This window comes from Myotis nattereri (genome assembly GCF_964212035.1).
Source record: "Myotis nattereri genome assembly, chromosome: 10".
Classification (NCBI taxonomy): domain Eukaryota; kingdom Metazoa; phylum Chordata; class Mammalia; order Chiroptera; family Vespertilionidae; genus Myotis; species Myotis nattereri.
This window is the reverse complement of record NC_138085.1, coordinates 42,920,028-42,942,958: the sequence shown is the minus strand read 5'-3', so window position 1 is coordinate 42,942,958 and position 22,931 is coordinate 42,920,028. Positions and strand designations below refer to the sequence as shown.

The 22,931-nt window shown below is 39.4% G+C and overlaps 1 protein-coding gene across 1 annotated transcript in view; it reads right to left on the bottom strand.

The window, feature by feature from the left end:
* Positions 1-9,010: 9,010 nt before the first annotated feature.
* Positions 9,011-22,931, bottom strand: part of AAK1 (AP2 associated kinase 1) — a 128,231-nt gene continuing 114,310 nt past the window's right edge. Inside the window, exons 18-22 of the mRNA XM_081101248.1 lie at positions 16,359-16,460; positions 15,197-15,298; positions 13,721-13,831; positions 12,092-12,202; positions 9,011-11,213 (exon numbers count right to left, since the gene is read on the bottom strand). Coding sequence (XP_080957374.1) covers positions 11,119-11,213; positions 12,092-12,202; positions 13,721-13,831; positions 15,197-15,298; positions 16,359-16,460 — 521 coding nt within the window. The 3' untranslated portion in view covers positions 9,011-11,118. The remainder of the gene's footprint in view (positions 11,214-12,091; positions 12,203-13,720; positions 13,832-15,196; positions 15,299-16,358; positions 16,461-22,931) is intronic.

Sequence of the window (22,931 nt, the reverse complement as noted above, 5' to 3'; positions counted from 1 at the left end):
ACACGCACACACACACACACACCTGTGCACTCATACTGATTTACAAAGCAGCGAGGATGTAGGGAAGGCTCAACACTATGAGACATGAGCTCAGATATCTCATCCGTTTGCATTTCTACATAGGAAAAGATCTGACACATGTTAATACCCACAGACACACATGTGCGAGGGCCAGCCTGGCTGGCACAGACTCAGACACAGATGCAGAGAATCCTAGAGCTGCTGGTTTTACAGGAATGATTATATCTGCAGGCTTACACTTCCTCTTGAGGTGCAGGATTTTTATCTTGCATTTCTTTCCAGAAATATCCCCTTTTCAAGGGTATTATGTCCTGGAGGGACTAATCTCAATTCCTCAATGGACATGACTCAGAACAGGACTGCAGGAATTAAAACTAGCAATAACATGGCCCTTTTGGGGTTGGAGTAAATTATTTCTGGATTTAAACGGATTCTGGGGCCCTAGCTGGTTGGGCTCTGTGGATAGAGCTTTGGCCTGCAAACTGAAGGGTCCCAGGTTTGATTCCGGTCAAGGGCATAAGCGCGGGTTGCGCAAGAGGCAGCTGTCAATGATTGATGTTTCTATCTCTCTCTCCCTTTCTGAACTCAATAAAAATATATTTTAAAGAAACAAACAAAAAAAAATCCCAGTTTCGGGGGAGGAGGGAAGAAAGCCGAGTTCTGGGTAGAGTTGGAGAAGGAAAAGCCTGAAAGTCCAGAAATCAATATAAACAAAAGAAATGAGCATACTTAAAGGGGTTTTGACTAAGTATCACTGCAACTGAGTTTGTTGACTGACATCTGCCTCTGACCCAGGGAACTGAAAGATCATAATTGACATATTTCTTCTTAGGAAGGCTCAGCTGGGAGTGATGTGGTGGGTTACTGAGGGTGGGGCAGACACAGAGGCCTAAGGCTCAAGTATTGCTCCTAAGGTTTCTGCTTGCCTGATTTTGAAGGAAAGGGTGCTAAAGCAAAAGGATCAGCAGCTGGCAGCTCCGTAGTCCTGGAAGGAAGGGATGTGATGGAAACAGAGCCAGCTATGGACTGCCTGTTGGTTTGCGAAACAATTTTGTAGGCAGCAATGGGCTGGGCTTCAGGACTTGGCTCATCTTCTGGGCTATAGTGACGGGAATATTTGGATAAAGACTGGGGGCGGAATGATTTGCCAGCCATGGGGCCCGAGGCAGCTTCTTTCTGAGGCTGAAGTCCTTTGTTTCTGTCGTTAAGATGGCCCCCAGATTCCAGGGAGGCGCCCCTGGGTGAGATGCTGTCAGGATGGTCTGCTGCTTGTACAGAATGGGAGGGGAGGTTGGATTGTTGGGCAAAACCAGCCATGGAATACTGAGATCGGACAGAGGAGTACACTGCTCTGTCAAGGCCTGAGAGCTGAGCGACCTCGTCTGTCTGACTGAGAAGACCAGCCTGTGTGGGCAACTCCTGGGAGGCGCTCTGGGCAACTGTTACCTCCTCCATACTCTTCTTCTTGGTAAAAGGAGCTCTTAAGAACACATCCGCCTCCTCTGGCTGGGAAGGAGCCACACTGCCCTTGGAGACAAAAGGGGCTTTGGAGAAAATGTCCATTTCGTCCGTTGGAACCCTTGAGCTCTTAAAGGGGGCTGTGGCAAAAACATCTGGCTCACCAATACCATCAGTGGTTGGTTGTGTGGGGGCTTGAAACTGGTTCTTTTTTCCACCTTGCACTGCCTTTGCTGGCTCAGTAGAGGCTTCTGGCTGAGCGAACGGAATGGCTCCTCCCAGCTTCCCCTGCAGAGGCTTGCAGCTCTCATCCTCGTCTTCAGATTCCATGAGGAGCGGGCGAGACCCACTGCAGTCTAGCATGTCCCCCTCGAGGTCAGTCCCTTCCTCCTCGCTGCTGTGGAATGAGCTGTTGCTTGAAGGGCCATCTCTGGCCAAGTAGTCAGATTCTAAATTGTTCTGTGTTTTTGTGTCAGGTACTCTGGAGGGGTCTGGATAGAGGGGAAGGCCTTTAACGCCCGTTGATTCTTTAAAGTGCTCTACAGTTATTACAGGACAGGGATTGGGCTCTCTCTGGAGACCTAGAAAAGCACAAAATGCAGAATTAATGCGCAGCTGGTTCAATTCTCCATGGAACATTTAATGGTCAACCCACGGCAGTAACATTATGGGACCAAATAATAGATGTTGAACATGGAAAAGGAAAAACAGAAAAATAAAAGTCAGGCAAGGAAACTGCACACAAACTGGAACACAACCAATCACTGTCTCACATTTTGGGACATGATAAGCACAATGTACAGGAAAGGAGATGAAGACGTTAGGCACACAGACATTTAGCGCAGCTATGCAATGCTCCTACTCACGGGGCTAGGCACTGACACTTGCTCTAGCTGGCACGGGCACATGATGGAATGAAAACAAACCCAGCCACTCATCTTCACGTATACCATGATGGCTCTGGAGTATGCAGAAATACTGTCTGGGGACAAATTCAATTCAGTATCTGACATGTGGTCATGCTCTGCCGGTATCTGAGGACACCCATCCTTTGCCCCCAAACAGCAGCAAAACACTGGCTGCTAGATAAATGCAAGTTTACTTGCTGATTGACATAAAAGTACCTCAAACAGGAATACTGAAGGCACTTTCTCAGGGGAGGAGACATAAGCAAAATTATATTAAATTTCAACTTTAGCTGGAGTAGCCCTGGAATTTTGTTTTCTGTCTTTTAAGTTAACAAAGATCTCCTCTGTTTAAATGATTCCGTCTTAAATTTCTTTAAACAGAGTAAAATGTATGGGAAATCACAGAAGTATTTGCAAACTCTAATATACTAGTCTATTTCTATCTAGTAGAAGTGCCTCTGGGTGCTCTGGCTTTTAACATCAAATAGACAATTATCAGAATGCAAGAGAGCTTACCTTCCAAGAAATATTAGCAGGTTAGAAGTATGTCATTGGGCACATGTTAGCAAGAGGGCAGGAAAAAGGCATATGTAACTAAGCAAGAAGAATCCAGAGAAAGGGTGGTTGGGGGTAAAGGTATCATTTCATCATGGGTTTCCCAACCCACCAGGATAAGAACATTTGGTAAAAAGATTTGGATTCTATAGATGACTTGGAACCTCTGTACAGAGGTAATTCAATCATCCCAACCCCACGTAGTCCTCTCCCCTTCTATGCAAACCATTTGCTCATAGAAACTTCTGCTAACAATATTCCCCTTTAAGTTTGCTTAAAGTAAGCACACAGAACACAGCTGAAGCAGCATCAAAATCAGTTTATTGGGAAACCAGTTGCTATTACATTGTAAAGAGTTGCAGAGAGAGACCCGAACATTTTAGAAGATACTGTACAAAAATACTATACTCTTCTGAATCCTATAACTTTTGAGCAGTGTTTCTTTTTAAATAATTCTGACCTTAAATATTGTTTCCAGAAACAAAAGGTGTCCTCCCCCTCCTTTTTATTTCCCTTTCTAACAGTTGAAATGCATTTGATGAATCCCACATCAGAGTCTTGAAGTTAAATTCTATACTGGAGCAAATGGCTTTTTGAATAGCATTTGAAGAATAAGTTTATTTTGAAGAGGATAAATATTTCCTCGGTTACAGCTTTAATATATGCACTTGCATGATATGAAAGCATTAGGGGATAGGAAATAAATGGAACACCTTCTCCCTTGCAATCTATGTGGAAAGACATAATCCTAACCTCTCAGGCAAGTTTACTGTTATTAGATTTGTCACAGTGATTCCCAGATGACGATTTCTGGGAGGAAATTCAAATGAAAGGGGGAAGAGAAGTTTTCCAAAATAAGATTTGCCAAGCAAAGCGGTATGAGAGGCCCCCCCACACACTCTTTGAACCACTTTCTAATAGCATCAGATGTGCAAATTTTCAGTTGCCAAAACTAAGGCACAAATTCTTAACTTCCAAATCTACCCTGAAAGTTGATGTTATTAAGCTGGTTCTGTGGGAGAACAAAATATCATTTAGGAAAAAAATGGCAAGTTCAGTCAAGCCAATGACTGATTCTGACATCATATAGATCAATAATGAACACTAGTTTGCCCGAGTTAGTGTTCTGGGGAAATTTAAATTAAATTCAGTGAAATATATTTGTGTGCAAAGATTGTCCCAAAGCAGTTACCTATAGAACCTGGGTCATGTTGGATGCCCATAGTGTTTGATTACATTTTGAGAACTCTAAGTACCAATCAGGGGTGGCCATCTCCAGAGTTGGACAGGATGGAAGAACATGCCAGATTTATCAAAATTACTTCTGTTAAAAAGTGGGTTGTTAGTCAAGTCAAATGGAAGCCTACCAACTTAGAGCATATTCTATACCCTTCATGGTGCAATGGGAAAATCATACTTAAAGTTCCAACAGCTTTTAAAATTCACACACACAGCCACAAAAATGCTTTAACATACGAGTTCAAAGGGAAAATCGGTCTCATGTCCTTCAAAGCAAGGCCAGACTGCTTCATATCTCTTTCAGCATGAATCTGCTTACAGGATTGGAAAGATATATGTGAAGGTTTCTCCTGAGAAGGCCAAGTCCCTCAACCTGTCCATTCTTTTTAGTAGAGGGGCAGTGTGACCAAGGCAGAGAGCAAACACCTTCTGCAATTCTCCAAGCCTGGCACTTTGCAGACCAAAGAAATGCTGATTGATACGGAAAAGCACAGACAACCACATTCCCTCAGGGAATTTTGATGGTGACAGCACAAGAAACGGAGTAGTCAAGAAGAGAGATTCTAGATAACTGTAAACAGAAGGTAGACGTTGAGTTTTGTTGGGAGTTAGAGGTCTTTTTTGGAACATGAATGTGTTCTTGTAGGGAAAACACGTGTTTTCAGGGTGAACAGTCTGTTTATGAAGATAGCCCTGCACCATCAGGAAACATGTGCGAAGTAGTCTGCTTACTAGCAATTAAAGGGTTTATACTAGTTTAACCTCATGCCTTGGTCCAGTTCCTTTGGTAATTAATGGCGTGCACAGCAGATGTCCTTAACCACAACCACAGAGCTCAATAGAGATAGACAGTTGTTGGGGGGGTTGGGGGGGGGGGAGTTAAGGCCAGGACCTGACCACATTGTCTGCACAGGGTCTTCCTTATCAAGAAGCTTAAGGTAGGGCATTTTGTTCTAATTCCTTCGAACTAGGTCATGTCTCTTTTTATTTTGGTTGAGCACATTAAATTAAGCAACAAGTCAAAACATTTCTTTTTCTTGCTCTGACGTAGGATTGTGTGCCAGGTTAAGGTTAAGCACACTTTCAAAACTCCATTTTAGTCTATTTTGAGGCTCCAAAATTATATAGATTTCAGTAAGAGCTCACATGCTTCAGAGAGTAGGAAAGGAGTCCCAAAAAATATTTGATGACTTGGCAACTATCCTCACTAACTCTCAATTAACTTCAAAAGCAATGAGGAGTGTTGAATGATTTGGGAAAGGTTTATTCTGAAAATTTTATCAGGTGGACATAGTGAAGGTCATCAGCATGCTTTCTCAAAAATCAAAATGTGAAGACTTAAATTTCTGACTGGTTATTCCTTAATATAATACATCACGTACAACCCGAATTTCACTTTCCTCTATAATAACTTCTATGACCTTTTGGCTTAGATGATCAGATTAAGCATTTGGTTTGACCATATGCTGTGTAGTCGCATTAAAACCCACGACTGGGGAATAAGGGATTTGCTAGGAGCCAATGTTGGCTAGTGATGCTGTGCCTCTCAAGCCAATGGAGCAATTAAATGGGAGAGATTTCTCCCTGGGCATAAAACTGCTGTTGCCAACATAACATGTTTAATTAAATTGGCCTGGGTATATTAAAGATGAAATTAGAGGAGGATAGCTGCAAATCTGTGCTCCATTTTACAACCCCGTGTCTGATCATATCAAATGCAGGCGCACTTGGTTTTGTCCTCCCAGACCACAAGGTGGAGCCAGGGTAGCCATGACTTATTAAAATGTCCTCAGCATGCCTCTCACATGTGCCACACTTCCCTTGTGCGCAGGTACTTATTGTCACTCCACAGAGTGTTTCAATCCTTTTTGCAAAAGTGGGTTTTCAGCTCAGGAAAACAGCAGCTATTTTAAGTTGTTTATAGCTCTAAACATCAATGCTCCTGTTTGAACAGATAAAAGTCTTTATTCCCCTGTATGTTTACATAAGAAATTTGTTTACAGACTTGTTTTTATATAATACTTGCGTAGCAATGTTCAAATTTCACATTTTTACTGCATAAGACAGCTTCATGTACCTCTGTTTGCTCTGTCTTCTTGGGAGAGCGGGGATAATGACCTGTGGTAAATATACATCCACGTGAGGAGGGGCGTGCAATAGGGCAGAGAGTACTGGCAGGAAAAGAGGACATTCAGATACTACATCCAAGTGGGAACCAAGAAAGTGTCTTCCATTCTAGCAACTACCACCACTAGGTAACTTTGCATTACCCAAAACACCTCCCTCCCCCACCTCAGTGAAGGGACACCAAGGAGAAACAAAATGGTATCTTATTACAGATTATTTGAAATGGAAGCCATTCAGGATTCATTCTGACTCAAAAAACCCAAGCACATCCAGGAACATTACTAGCATGGACAAGGAAAAGGCTAACAGCTCATAAATGTATAGTCTCTAAAGGGGAATGAAAGATAGCTTTGTAATATCTGGAGTATTTCAGTAAATATTCCATTTTAAAATCCATGTGATAGTTTCTCTGTTCCGCTTGGCAGCCTCTAATTTGCTTAAATCAGTATTTTGGACAATCTTATCTTTTTTTCTTTTCTTTTTTCTTTTTTTAAATGAGGTTACCCTGTCATTTTTATCTCCAAACTCTAAGTTAGTGGCTATAGTATCTGGATAGTCTTATAAACTGAGAAAGTTAAAGACTCATGGAGCTCACAAACTTCATCATGGAAACTTTATTTTGGCCCAAGGTACCTACAGTGTGCTGGGCTGAACAAGTTATTATCTTCATACCTCTGGGATGAGGTCAACCCCAAAGGTCCCCTGCTTACCACGGCACTGCTGAAAGCAAAGCTGTTTCTGATCTGGGAGAAGATTGGGCTGACTTAAATAAAAATGATCAATTATTGGTCAGGAGAGTGGGAAAAAGTATTATAAACAAAATTAACATTTCATCTTGAGAAAAACAAACTCTTTTTTTGTTTGTTCCCCTATAATTATTAGCAATCCAAGTTTTATAATTATAATTTAAGTGGCAAGTTCATTATCAAATGACACTGAACAACGTGACAACCTATTTTAGAGTTATTTTAAAAATATGTATCTTCCAATTTTCTAAACTACACTAAAGACAGGCTAAACCATTCATTCACTTATTCAGAATATTAAGAAAGTTAAAAATGATCATTGTCCTTTTCCATTATAAGGTTCTTTCTGGAAATGTTCTGTGGGTTATATTCTTTACTATCTTTAATAGTAACTACTCTTGATCTTAGGGTAGTGATTTTGCCTTTGGAAATAGCTAAATGTCACTTAGAACCAAGAGTGGCAGAAAAAGTAGACTAAAAAAACACACACCTATTTTCAGGTGCTGAAAGTAATACCAATTAGGTAATAATAACTGATTTTCTTATACCTTATTACCTTCCTTGATAGTATTTCTAAGGAGAGCAGTTTCAAAAATAACTTTAATGATTAAGATAAGTATTAGGTTCCCAACTAAAACCAAGGAACAACACTCAATTAGATGTCAAAATTCCAATATGTCTGCTAAAGTAATCATTAATTATAATCATATTTGTAAGTGTCCACTTAAGCCTTATCTCTTGTGATATGTTTTTAAAAACAATGGGACTTGAATTTGGCAATCTAGTTATTAGAATGCTCTAAAGGGAAAAAATAATAATTTGAGATGTTGTCTACTCTTGCACAATTGGAATAAAAGCAAATCAGAAACATATGCTTATATGATTTTCTAACCACTTTGCTGTACAGCTGAAACTAATACAGAATTGAATATAAACAATAATTGAAAAATAAAAAATAAATTTTAAGATAATAAGATATCTAATTAAAAAAACATATGCTTACAGTATTTATCCATTTTTATATAGCAGATCATTGATTGTATATTTTTTAAAGAATCAAAATTTGATATTGTTTTGTTGTACTCCGTGTGTGGGAGTGTGCATGTGTGGGAGTGTGTAATATTAAAAAAAAGAACATCTCTGTCCAAAACTCTGTCATAATTTAGGCTTCTAATTCAGATAACCAAAAAAGAGCAACCCAGGTTAGTAAAAGCCCATTATAATTTTCTAAAAGGTAAACTCTGCTACAGTAAGAACTACATTAGATAACTGAAGAACATCAGGATATATAAATCCTTCATAGTCCTCCCAAAGCATAATAATATATACTTAGAGCCCTATAATTCTATAATCTTAAAGACCATGAAGTCCAAACCCATCATTGTCTAAACAAGGACAGCAGCTCTGGGAAGTGATGCGTCTGCTGAAGTAACTCAGACAGTGACTGGCAAAGGTCAAGATGAGATTCCAGGTGCTCTGTCCTGTCCAGGCCTCTTCTCCCACTACCCTGTCTCAGATCCTACACTTGTAAAATGAAGTGGGTGGACTAGATGATGACCTCTAAGGTCCCTTTTATAGCTCCATAAGTCTATTAATTATCAGCACACTACACTCATCTCAAATAAACCCTTTTAGCTTAGGGATGATGCTATATATATATATTAAAAGGCCCCATTTATTGGCTCACTCACTGTATTCCTTCACAGAAAAATAGTTCTCCCCTCTGAGGCCCTACTCCTAAAGAATTTCATGTCATTGTCCCCCTTGGGCTTCCTCCATCCAGTCTCTGGCTTCTAGTCTGCTCTTTTCATTAATGGTCTCTATTGAGCCAGATGACTAGAAAGGAATAAGTTAGAGACACCTAATTTCTAAACTATACATTCCATGGTTTCAAGAAACTAAATATTCATTATGTTTTTAACACATATGTATAAAAAAAACAAATTGAGAAACGTAGGCATAAAACATTATTCTTATTTTAAAAATAAACATTTCCTTCATTAGTTTATACATTTTTTTCTATGTCCAGGAAACAGAATACAATTTTGATCTTCAATAATATTCCTGTCCACAAAGGGGCAAGCCAAGTCCCATTTTCACTGCTATTCAACCAGGAAGAGCTCGTCAAGGATGTCTTTTTTAAATCCTTAGCAGGAAGGCTTGTGCCTTCCTCAATTTGGAAATGATCCATTATCCTCATAGAGGCCTTTACTTAGCTCATGTAGCTTCAGTTGGCATGGGAAGTGTTTCAAGTCAGAAGGAAGACTGAAAGATTCAAACTTTTTCTCTGATGCCTTTCAAAGGCTGCACTCACATTGCTGAGGTCAAAGCTTGACCTCCAAAGTGCATGCAGTGTTTAGCAGACTGTTGCTGTTCAACTTTTTTTTCCCTCCCTTAAAGTGCAAATGTGAGGAAGAAACAAAAGTACCAGATAGAGAAACAAGCAAATGGACTTGGAATTTTATTTGTACAAATCTGACCAACTAAGAGTTTAGTTTCCCTCTGATCATGGACAATGGCACTCAACAAAGAGAACCACAGTGGGGTTCTCTGTGCCCACCTTTTTCAAAAGGGTAATTTTTAGAAAACTGCTTTCCATGTAAGGAAAAAAAATACACTTAACTCAGTAAGGACATAAACAGAGGGTGACCACGAGGCATGTTGTCGTGTCAGTGCAAGGTCCTTTATTTATTTTATGAACAATATTCTAAGGTTAGTGAGGAACTATGCTTTGTTTTATTTTTCAATCTAGGAAGCCAAGGAAAACCAACTGAACATTTCATTGGCTGCATCCTTCAATCAAACATCAGAGAGAAAGAAAGGTAAGTAGCCAGAGTCAAATTGTGCCTAGCTTGTCAGCACACTTATTTCTGTTTATCTGCAAATAAACAACATGCTTATTCTACAAAGACAGAAGACCTGCTGAAAGCTTATAGCAACGCACAAGTCTACTCAAAATGATTCCATATGTTACACTGTAGGATTGCAGTGTAAAGTTATACAAGGGAAAGAGATCAAAAACCCTGTACAGACACCTGATATCAGACTTGAAACGCCAAGTGGAAACAGAACTATTCAGCGTCTTCATTTATACACAATTTACAGTATTTGAATCAAAATAAAAATCACAAGAAAAATACATCTGTTTCTGCTACAATTCCTTCCCCTCCCCCAGCCACCCCCCAATGAAAAGTCTTCTAATAAAAGGTATCATATTATCACCATTGTCTTGTTTTGGTCTAATTCTGAGATCCCGGCTTGGGATGGTTAACATGAAAAGGAATGGCAATATCTGGGATTTATATCATGTACACATTTATCCAAGGATCTTAAGTACTTGCAGTCACATCTCCCGATCTGAGAAATTGCGGTTCAATGGAAGCCAGAATGCTGGATGAATGCTGGGCAGGTTGCATGGGGTGTAAAATCCCTTGGCTAAGTCTATGATCAAACAAGGTCAACGTTGGTTGGCTAGAGCTGGGCTCACTTTGTATTTTCAAATATATACCATCAGTCAGTCAGTTTTACCCTTTCTTAAACCACACACCTGTCTCCAGGCTACTGCCTAGAGTTAAGACCAACCGAAGAAGCCATGTCTTCATAATAATGCAGCAGGATAAAAAGTGAAAGCAGAGAAACACATTCATCAGCATCTGGCCAAAGGAGACGGGTCGGGAGGATTGATTTGGGAGGCCATTCCTAGCAAGAATGAGGCAAAGGTGTCAGTTCACTAGTTTCAGTTACAGTTAAGCTTTTGGTGGAGTTGATTCCGTCTGAGGTGAAGCTCATGGCATCTAGTGCTTGATTTAAGATAATGCTATTGAAGAAGGGTAATGAGAAAACACAGCAAACAATCAGGGAGGAACTGGCCAAGAAATATCTGGAGGGCCAAATTGATTTTCTTTCCTTATCATTTCTATAGGAGAAGGCAAGGGGTAGGAGATAAGGCCTAGAGGGCCCCTTATTTGCAGATTTTTTAAAAAATCACTTTTCTTATAATTCCGTAATGAAAATGTATATTACGGTATGAAGGTTACAGAACTGCATCTGCTACTGGGTCACGGCTACAGGTCTATGAGCTGATCCACCAGCAGTAAAGACCTGGCTAGGTTGGGAAGACTGGACTCAGAGCTCCCACTGCTGTTTCTAGAGTGCCCACCTGGAAGTGGAGAGATAGGAATTCAGTACAAAACACAGAGGGTTAAGGGTTAGATGTGCAGAGCAAGCAAAGGAGAAAAACCAAACTAAAACAAAACCCTACAGAAGCAACAATTTACATTTGCAAACTCTTACATGTTGATTTTTAAACATATAAATTAGGTATCCGCCGCCTCCCGTAAAAGGCTCAGGCACTGTGTGCATACCATCCTGTAGGCAGGACACCTTTGTAATGAATATATATATTTTACCTGAGAACTGCTGGCTATATACTAACTTCTTGACAACATAGTATCATCTCCCTGATAGAGTAAAAATCAGTAATCTTGCTTTGGGAAGACAACAGTTATTAAGACCATTGCAATAAAAACATGCTTTAAATATATATATGCTTTGTGGCATGTTCAAATGATTTGACTCCATCAGAAAGGAAAAAGTATGTTCCACAAACATTCAAAAAATTCGAATTATATCAAAGCACCATTGTTAATCTCTTTGGGAAGAATATTTATTATAAATTGTTCTAATCATGATAAAAAAAAATGTTCAGTGCTTTTTCTGATATATGCCTTCAGGTTTCCACTGACTGAAAGATCACTTATTTTTGGCTTGATGCTTTGAAAAAGCAACTTTTGGTCAAACTATTTAATACTTTTCTTCTCTCTAAAGAAACACATGGCCAGGCTTTAAGATACCTCTATCAGTATCTCTATCTGTATCTGTATCTCTACCTATCTGTATTGGTCCAGCCCACAATGATTGTCATTATCCCCAATATCCTTCATTAAATGTTGCTCTTTTTTCCCCTTGTAAAAAAGGTACACCACTATTTTGTAGAGAGCTGATATCAAGCTCTTTTCCCAAACCTCTCTTTCTTACCTTGTGGGTTTTTGGTTATCAATACAGGAATAGGGTCAAACTCATCTTCTGCCACCTTGTCCGAGCCCTCAGGGACATCAAAACCTGAGATGAGATTACTATCTTCTGCAGCTTAATACAGAATGCAAGTACACAAGCAGAAACAACAGAAGCAGAGATTAGCAAATGAGAGAACATGTAAGAGGCACAGAGTTCCCAATTGTTTCTCAATCAATGCAGTTTTTTAAAGATGAAAATGCTTATTTTCCTGAGTTGAAATAAATGTAGCAAAATTGGAAAATTTAGGGAAATAGCAGAAAAGGTTTTAGCGCTGGCCATGTTAAGACTTTCATAAATGATGAGGGAGAAGGGTTATAAGATGAATTCTCTCTGCCATTATAAGATCATTAATTGTAGTTACTGTGAGGTATTTCTTCAATGTGAGTAATTCACAAAAGCACAGTGATTAGTCATTTATCTTCTTTACTGAACAAACAGAGGCCTAACAACATCTGAAAAACTGAAACCGTGGGGTGGGGTAGTTTCTCCTTACAAAGCAACCGCTATGTACAATGCAAATAAGTGCTTCTGAGAGGACTCACCGACCTTTGATTGGGAAAACAGACTTTCATACACCTCTGATGCCTCAGGGAATGTTGGGGCACAGGATCACATGCACTGAGATTCCCAGCAGAAGCTTGTTAGAATATTCTTCTCCCTTCTAATTAAGGCTCTCCTACGAGCAAGTGCTAGCTAAGTGCCTATTTTGCAAGTACTGCTCCTCTGTAATTACACGTTGCCGCTGACACACTCCTGTCAGACATACTTGGTAAACAGGTAACTTCTTTCTACATGTTCTATAAAAACATAATCATTTGAATGCTATAAAGGGCAAAAACAAAAGCTCAGCTATTACCACTGCAAACCACAGGCTAATTACTTTTCAGTCAACTTGGGGAGGCTTCCTTTTTGAATTTCCTTCAGAAGGACTTCTAAACTGTTCCTTTTCTATGTATTTGCTCCTTCCAGAAAATCACATTCACTACCCAAGCACAGAAAGAAGTTTAGTGAATGCCTGTGTACAGTAAGACAGGCACTGTGCCTATCACTTTCACAAACTACTCACAGAATAGAACTCAATGCAAGCTACTTCTGTCCAGCAGAATTAAAAACCAGTATTAACCTAAGACTAAGAAGTGAAAATGGTAGATTAAAAAGAGAAATCTTGTAACTGTGACTCAAATGTTAACTTAAATTCAAAATTTTTACAAATTCAATTTTTGAGTGATAATTTTCTATTTATCACTATCCAAAATGTTACACCATATTTGATGAAACATTTTTAAGTTCTAAGGCCAACAAGTATCATATTAATAATTATAGTCAGTGGTTAATCAACTCAACCATCTACTTGAATTGACTTCAAAGATATGTAGCTCGGACCTCCACCAATCTGTTGTCTAAGTCTTATTAAGTATTCTTTCTGAGCGGGACTATCACACAGTGGCTGAGAATACTAGCTCAAGTTTTGCACATAAGGAGGTGGTTAAAACACTTCACTAGCAAAGACTTTTGGTAAGAAAAAATTTTAGGAGGTGTTCAGTTCTCCTTTAAGGACACATGTGGGTCCAAGAAGAAGAAAGCATTTACCTTTATGGGCTGGAGCAGAGATCGCTATGGGGGCAAACTCTTCCAGAAGGTCGGTAGTAGGGTTAGAAAGCAGAGAGCAATCGATCAGGGAATCTTCCCCGGTGAGAGAATCTGAGTCCAGATTAACAGCGTCCCAGGTCAGTGGCGGCATTAAATGGCACACACAACAATATCACAGCATTAGACCTTCGCCTTTAAGTTACCGCGGTTACCAGTACACGTCATACAAACAAGCCAAGGCAGGAGAAAGAAAGCCAAAGGAACACGTTAAACTCTCTGGATTTCATCTACAGAAGCATGTATTCCTCTTAACCTTAATATATCAATATGGAAGAATTTTTTGCTCAGAGGTTGTTAGATGAGCAAATATGTGATTTGGATGCCAATAAAACTTTAGCAGTCAGTTTTCAGCAAATGCCATTTGGGAAAAAGAACTTTTCAACTAAAGAGTTTCACTTAAACTTCCCCTAAACATTCATGGAAAAAGAATCACTATAGAATGAGGTGACCAATTTGACTAGAAGGGGGTTGTCTCTGGCTTATTATTAGTGTAATATGACATGATTAAACAGTTCTTTCCAGACCGCAAACAGATTCCTATGCAGAATAGAATGACCTTGCCCCTTACTAATAGTATTCTTTAAATCTGAATTGCTCCTTTGAACACATAATTTTGCTTTTAGATAAAGAACAGAAGACAAAATTCAGAGTTCAAGTATTTTAACACATGAATTATTTTCTGAAAAGTTTTCTAGAAGAAAATAGCCAAGTAAGCACAAGAAAAGGAAACCCTATTAAATTATTTTAACCTGGTGAGTTAATTTTCATACTTCCTAGACTTCTAATTGTTTCCATTCCTAGTTAGGATCGGACATTTTTATCAAGGTAATTATGGACTCAAAAAAAGGAAGGTTATCAAATCTGTATTTATGGGCAGTTAAGGAAGTCTAGTAGGAGTGAACTTGGAAAAATTAGGGTGAAATGCTGGAAATAGCAAAGATTTCAACTTTGCCTACAATTTAATAGCAAATCACCTATATGATTAAAGCACTGTGCTAGGAACAGGGTGTCAACATCCAGAAATGAGCTCCATGGATACCACTGTTAAAGGGGAGAGACTGCTCAGTAATCTGGAGGAGTTAAGGGCATCCTTACAGCTCAGCAGAGTTCTTTAATTAAGGAGGTGGAAGGAATCTGCCACCAGTGGGGAAAAAAAATCCTGAATAAAGATAGACTGTAATCAGAGAAAGCCCAGGGATCACTCTACAAAGAACTCCAAAAACATAATCTGCTTTTTGGCGAGGAAACACATCACTCAACATCTAGAAGCTGGGACTGCAACAATGCAGGGCATCCCTTCTGGGAGGAACTAACCAGGCTGCAAAATAAACCCGGGACCATCTGTCTGGTGGAAAGACTGCTCTGAGAGCTCACCACATCAAGCAGTCCCTGCCGCTGCAGACACTCCTGACTGACCTGTGCGGTTCGAGGTCACCGACTCCGTCTGAGATGGGAGGCGCTGGGGCACTGGGGGCTCCAGTCCTGGTATGAGACTCTCAACAGCAACATCAGCTTTTTCTTTTGTAACAGAGCATTAAAAAAGGAGAATAATGGGTAAGGGAAAGGCAGTCGGAAGTTCTTTGGACAATTCTATCAAGGCTTTCTCCTACAGGTTTCTAAAATGCCAGTCTCAGGAGAGGTGGAAAGCAGAAGTTACTTTATTTCTGCTGCTTTGAGTATCTGGGCTTCACTGATTGAGCAGGTCTGTGCAAAGTTAACCACTGTGGCCAGTCTCAGTGATTCTCCGTTTTTACAGATAAATACAGAATAAGAGCTATCCAGGAGATCTCTTCCATGTCAGAAAACAAACTGAAAGGCACCTTAATATCTTCTGTTAATTTTGTTTTTCTCAAGGGATAAACTTGGGAGCCTTTCACATCCTCTGTGCCTTGCAGAGGCCACTAGTCCATCTCTAATCCCATCCATGACGCAGTGTGGTGGCATCACGCTATGAGACATCCCCCAGCTAGAGGCCCAGCTCTCCGCAGGGTCGTGGCCTCTCTGAGTTCTAGGACTTTGCACCCCTGGAGTACAGGGGTCCTGGGCATTTTGTAGGTCTTGCCTGCCTTGCGGTTGGAGCACAGAGAAATGTAAGGACAAGCAGACTAAGCCCCTCCCTCAGTTTCTACCCCTGAGGCTTTACCACCAGGCATGTGTTGTGTCAGTTACTAACACCTGGCATGTAGAGAGGCCTTCTAAAGAAGACTCTGCTAAAGGTAGGGTCCAGCTTGAAACCAACTGTTTTCATGAAGCTTTTGTAACTAAGTGTGAATTTTCCCACATTCTTCCTCATTCATAAGACATCACTCTAGAAATCTCAGGATATCAAAACAAGGCAAAAATAACAGTGTTGTGCAGCTGGAAGACAGAGAAAACACTTGATTTGAGGTGCTAACAAAGGAGATTAAATAACCTTGGCTTCTGGGTTAGCACAAGGCCTCGTCCAACAGCAGAAGGCTTGGTGGCATTTCCATTCCTCACCAGGGCTACTCACTAGGGGTCTGTTAACCAGTTAGATATCATTCTTGAAACAGACACACACATCATGCATTACTGAAGAAACAGATGAGGACTTTACCAATTACAGCATCAGGAGTGCTGCCAAAAGGATCTGTCATAGGCAAGAGGTCAGGGAGCAGAAGAGAAGTGTCAGGAGATTTGAGTCCCTCAATTAGCTTTTCTAGGTCGGGCAGAGAGGTAAAGAGAAAGCAAAATGCAATGAGATATTAAAGCAAGCTGATCATTTTCCATTTTCTATGCAAATACATTTTAGGGGGTCAACATTTTGTATCAATTCATCATAAAAATCATGTTAGTATATTGTTAAAACCAGTCTTTCAAAGTTTGAAGTTTAAAAAATGATTATTTCCCTAACTGAAGTAGTCAACTCTGTGAGGCATTCAAGACTAGGTTTGCTGGTTTTTAAATTTGAGGTACAATATACACTGAATAAAAGTAATCAATTTTAACTGTATAATTTGCTGAATGTTAATAAATGTCCACATTCATAGAAGCACCACTGAAATAATGATGTAGAAAACATTTCCACCACCCTAGAAAGTACCCGTGTGCCCCTTTCTAATCAGTGTCTTCTTCTCACCCCCAGACTCTGGTGACAACTGATCTGTTTTCTGTCCTGATAGCTTTGCCCCCTCCCTCCTTTTTTCCCTCGGATTTCCTATAAATGGAACCATAATGTAAGCAGTCTTTTCTGTCTGATAATGCTTTTGAGATTCCTCTTCATTGTTGCATGTATCAGTAGTTTGTTCTGTTCTATTGCTGGGTGGTGTTCTATTGTATGAATGCACATTTTGCTGATTCATTTACTAGTTGATGATGTTTGGTTGTTTCTAGTTTTTAGTTATTAAAAATAAAGCTGCCATAAACATATGCATATGTCTCTGTGTATTCATATCCCTTCCTGGGCTCAGTTTTGAATCTCTCTTTTTTTACTTGCATTTAGAAGTGGTTTATAACTCACTAAGAGAATATAATAAACCATGCCCAAGTTAATGTCAACAATCATTTATTGTCTGCCAATTGAGAGTCTGTGACATGCTATTACTTTTGACATCTTGTGACTAAGAAACAAAAGGATAACAGAAGCCACCAGATTTGTCACACCTGGTACTTAATGTGTGATAATCTATACACACTAAGATTCATAATTCCTTTAACCCTGATCCATCAACAACTATCCATTTACCTTTAACCTATTAATGCTAGAGGATTAACTTAAAACAAAGTAATAAGTCACAGAATTGTGTAGAAAGAAGGGAATTAAAAACTCATAAGTCCTTTTGCTTACAAGAAGACCGAGGCCACATAAATTCTATAACTTGCCCAGTTAAAGGCCAATTATCAACAATGTTTTTTCTATCACCAAAATAAAATGCCATTAAGATAAAACTAAAATTAAATTGTTAGAGATAAAGAAAAGACTTAAAATTCAAGTATGTGTATATAACATTTAAAAAAAAATTTAAATCCTCAACTGAGGATATGTTTTTATTGATTTTAGAGAGAGAGGAAGGAAGAGGGAGAAACATTGATCTGTACCTTATGCACATCACCTGGCAGTGAACTGCAACCTGGGTGTATGCCCTGACCTGGAATTGAACCTGTGACCCTTCGATGCAGGGGCCAATGCTCCAGCCAACTGAGCCACACTGGCCAGGGCTGTATATATAACATTTTAATGGATCTGTATTCATCTAGGGCCATCAGGAATTGAGATAAGTAAAGGCTAAGTAGATACTGATTGAGGGATAGAAACCAAATTTTAGGTGACTTGTAAGTTAGGTGATCTATAACTACACAGATGAAATAATGAGTTTTAGTGTCTTGGCAAGATCATTTGCTTTGGTATAATTAACACATTGCAGAAAAAGACACTTTAATATGTGAAACCAATTTACCACCTTTAGAGTAGATAGCATGTAGCTATCTTTGACTTAAGTGATAACATGCTACATTCCTCATGTGCACCTGATTCATACCGAAGAAAGCAGGGATATAAACAAGAAGCCTCTCCACAGCAGGGAAGAATACCCCAGGCACTAACCAAGCATACGGCATAATCACATCAGCCTTAATCTGAAACTATATGTGACATTTTACTATAAGAAAAGATGTTAAAATATCTTTAACAATTTTCAGCATATTGGTGAAAATAAGGTTTTCCCAAAACATCTACATTTTTATTCTGAACTTTAGCTTTGTTTTATTCCTCCCAAAAGCTTCTCTCACTTAAAAAAAAAAAAAGCAATTGTTTCTTTCACTTTCAGCACTCATATATTTGCAATTTTGTAAAGCAATGGATAAAAAGTAAAGACCCAAAATTACTTGCTTGTTTTTCATACAGCAGTTTATCTTGGTGTCAAACATCAGACTAGCATTCTTGCAGAGTCTGAATTCTAGCCTCTTCCAGGGACTCACTGTGACCAGGGGTAGTTCCTTAAACTTCTGACACTGTCTCAACCATCAAATGGAGAAACCTCCCCACACCTTTTTGTATTGGTCACTTAAATATCATCATTTCCTCAAAGCCTCCCCCAACCCACCAACATTACGGGAACCTTCCGGAACACTCTGTGCTTGCAGTCCTTACAACATCACTGAAAGTGGGAAGGTGTCTTATCAACTCTGTATCCTAGTTCTTGGTTCCCTCTAGTTACTACTCTCTATCACACCTCTGCCTTTTAGCTTCACTGGGGAGGTGGGAGTGATAGGGGATCAACTGGAAATAGGTACTTCAACAAGAATCTAATTCTTTTATTAGCCATTAGCAAAAAGTATGTAAGAGTATTAAAAAGTACATGTGCTGTGGTGAGATGAAATGGAGTGGAGATGGGGTAAGATGCTTGTTTTCTGACCAAACCTGAAAGTAACAGGCTGCTCACACAGGTAATCACTGCTGCGTGAGGATACTCAAACCCTGGAACTATGGCAGGGAGGGGGAGGGGACAAAGTAATACCAGGCAGAAAACAGGAGTGAGAATACGGCTGCAGCATCTGAAGGTGGATGGCATGTGCAAAACCAGCTTCTTTCACTCCTAGTACTCTCGAAGTAAGAAAAGGCTCTCAGGGCTGGTCCCCAGGCACCGGTATAGCAACATTCATCATTTACATTTGTAGAGTTCAATGTCAAACATTTTCATTTATCATTGACAAAAAACCCTGGGTTTGGAAATAACACAGAATTGAGGACAATGGAGATCAGAGACTGTGAGAATGTATGACTTGCCCAAAGTCATAGACGGGACATGGTAGAGCCTGGATTGGACTTCCACATGCTACCAACAGGGCCTGCCTATATCTATCAACACAGGAGGAAAGATCTTCACGCAGACATGGTCCCATGTACAATGGTCAAGTCATAAAAGACATGTTGGCTTTGGAAAAAACCTCAAATCTTATCCAACAACTAGCCTTCTCATTTGCAGATAAAGAAACCAGCTTCAGAAAAGTAAAACAACTAGCCCAAGAGCTTATGGCAAGAACGCCAGACAGCCAGCTAGGACTAGGACCCAGATCTTCTATGCACTAGAGATTCATTCCTTTGCTTTAACTAAGACCTCAATTGCTTTAAAATGTAGAGCTATCTTAGGAGAGATCACATTTAAAGCTATCATTGGTTCTTTGGTCACTGCAAACGAAGAACTTGAGGACAGGATGTAAAGGAGGCACAGGAAAGGTTACCGGAAGCTTACAGTCTACAAATCACATCCTGGAGGCCTCCCACGTGCTTCAAGGACTGGCCTTGATATCCTTCATTTTATGAATTCTGTCTTCTCTCTGAAGGTTTTATAAAAACACTCTGAGGCATGTATCATGGGGGTGGGTGGATGAGTGGAAAAGAGCAATGCAGAGAAGAGGGTGGTGAATTTAGGAAACAGTGCTGGAAGAGTTCTTTAAGATCCAAAACCTTGTTCAAGCTTCACATCGGCGTATCACGACTTGTTAATATGTAATGAACAGAGACTTTTAAAAATTTTACATGAATCATGGAAAATTACTTCTCTGGATACAAAAGCAAAACCCATCTTCTGGGACAGTTCACACTGAAATGTGCAGACTCACACTCCAATTCTCAATTATACAAGGTGATAGACCAGTAAAACCCAGAAATAATTATTAACTGCATTTTGCAATGATTTACTCTTCCTAAAAAACATTTTACAAGGGTTTCCCATTTCTTCTGTGTTAGACTCACAAGTACTTGACGCCATCATATTCCATTATGTGAAAAGTAGTGGGCAACTCTGGATAGAAGGAAATGGTCCAGCTCTGAGGCTGATTCTGATCATTTAAGTTAGTTACCTAATTTTTCTAAGCATCAGTTTTCTCACTTGTAGAAAGAGGATTACAACTACTTTAATAGGTTGTCAGAAATGAATGGGTATATTTACAAGAATTCGTGTGTGTGTGTGTGTGTGTGTGTGTGTGTGTGTGTGTGTACATGCGCGCGCTCGTGTATATTAATTAAAGTGCTTGGTACATAAAAGGAGATTAACTTTTCTTTTAGGATTAGATGAGGGATCACCAAACCACTAAGGCCTGAGATTACAGACTGAAAAATGGGCGCAATTCCATTTTCACCCTCAAAACCTTGTTATGAGATCAAAATAAGCAGAATTCCTTGAATAAAGTGAAATGTGAGAAGGAGGCAGCATGGTCTTACTAGGAAGAAAAGGTACTAAGACAAGAGACCTGGGTTCTGCACTAAGTTTGTATGACACTTTGGATCTAAGTTTTCTTACTGATAAAATGAAGATAAACTTAAAAGGTCCCATCCAACATGAAAGAAAAAAGCAGGAAGTAGGAACTGGCTACTTAGAAGATGGATTAGAGATGAAACTGGAGATCTGAACTGGTAATAACTACAGAGGCGGACACTGGAGGGCACCTCGGTAATACAGGTAGGAGGTAAAATCACTGGTCTCAAGGTAGCAGGTTTGGGAAATGCAGAGCTGACTAAATATTCTGTTCAACATGCAAACAGGTCAGGCAGGCACTGCCAGGAGAGTAGGCTAAGAAGGTGGGGGACTATCTAAGCGTGCTTCTCATTTGAAAAAAAAAAAAGGAGTTTTTAAGGTTTGATCCCTTATTATAAAATCAATACATATTTACTGTGAAAAATTTGGAAAATACATATAAACTAAGGATAAAAGTAAGAACTAACCAAAATAACACTTCTAGAGAAAAACACACCCTTAAGACTTTAAATGAATACCCTTTTAATCATTCCCTATAAATTTTAATCATTTGGTAAGTATTTAAGCATACTCATGTTTTTTAAGAATAATTTTTTAGAAAAGAATTATGAAGTAAAAGAGAAAGTTAACTCTTAAAGGCTTTTGTTGTAAACTGCCAAACTATCCTCCCAAAAGTTGAACTGATGTTTCCACTAGCAGTATCTGAGTGTGTCTGTTTTCTTATACCTTCACCAAGCCTGAGGTGGTGGGTTTTTTTCTATCTTTACCAATCTGACAGCGGAAGTTGCAGCATCTCACTGTTTTATAATTAACTTGTCTTGTATTCATCAGAATGATAAGCTTTCTGAAAAATGTATTTACTAGTAATTTATATTTGTTTTTTATGAATTGTCTGCTCATGTTCTTCTGTTGATGGTGTTTTCCTATCACATTCCCATTTAGGATACTCAACTGTTCCTCATGTTTCTAGGGTTCCCAAGTAAAAATGAGTCAGATTAGGAGCTTGGAGAAGCACTGAAATCAAGGTTAAAAGACTGAGAAGGTGAACTCTTCAAGAACAGTACCTACAGAACTAGTTAACATGGGCAATGGGAATGGAGAGTGCTTTTAAAGGAGAAGATTGGTAATACCTTTAAATTAAGGGGTAGGTAAGAGAAAGCACCTTCCCCTCTTTTCTTAGACAAAAGTGGCATTGGAGACTAGGGGAAGAGAGAAGGAAATAGTTGCTAGAGTCAGAGGTAGGAATTAATCCATTTCAGGTTTTTCTCTTATACCTCTCCTCTCAAGACTTCGTTATTCAAAAATGTCAACTACAAAAAAAAAGTCAACTACAAGGCAAGAAGGTAATAAATCCTTCATAAACCAATCTAAGTTTAGATCATAAAAACCATTTCCTAGCATGAGCCTGGGAGGTACTGCAAGTTGTGAGTTCTCTTAAATATCGAAAGAGTCACTGGCTGGGAAACTCAGTTGGTTAGAGCATCATCCTGATGTGCTAAAGTTACAGGTTTGATCCTGGTCAGGGCATATACAAGAAACAACCAACGAATGCATAAATAAATGGAACAATACATCGATGTTTCTCTCTCTCTCTCTTTCTCTCTCTCTCTCTCTCTCTCTCTCTCTCTCTCTCTCAAATCAATATATAAATTTAAAACATATATCAAAAGAGAGGATAAGTATATCTGCTTATTATAGGCCAATGAGATTAAGGGCTTGTTCAAGGCCCATTCCAACCCTAATTAGGAACACAGGCATGAGGAATAAAGCAGGATGAACTTACCAACACAAAAAGGGCTTGATAAGAGCCCCATCAAAAAGAATGATTTGGTCGCTACACCTTGGTGGCTTTGGAAATTTACTTCGTCTCTAATTTGGGTGTAAGCCCTGAAGTCTTGTGATGAGAGATGCTGTTTTTAACATCTAGGGCCTAG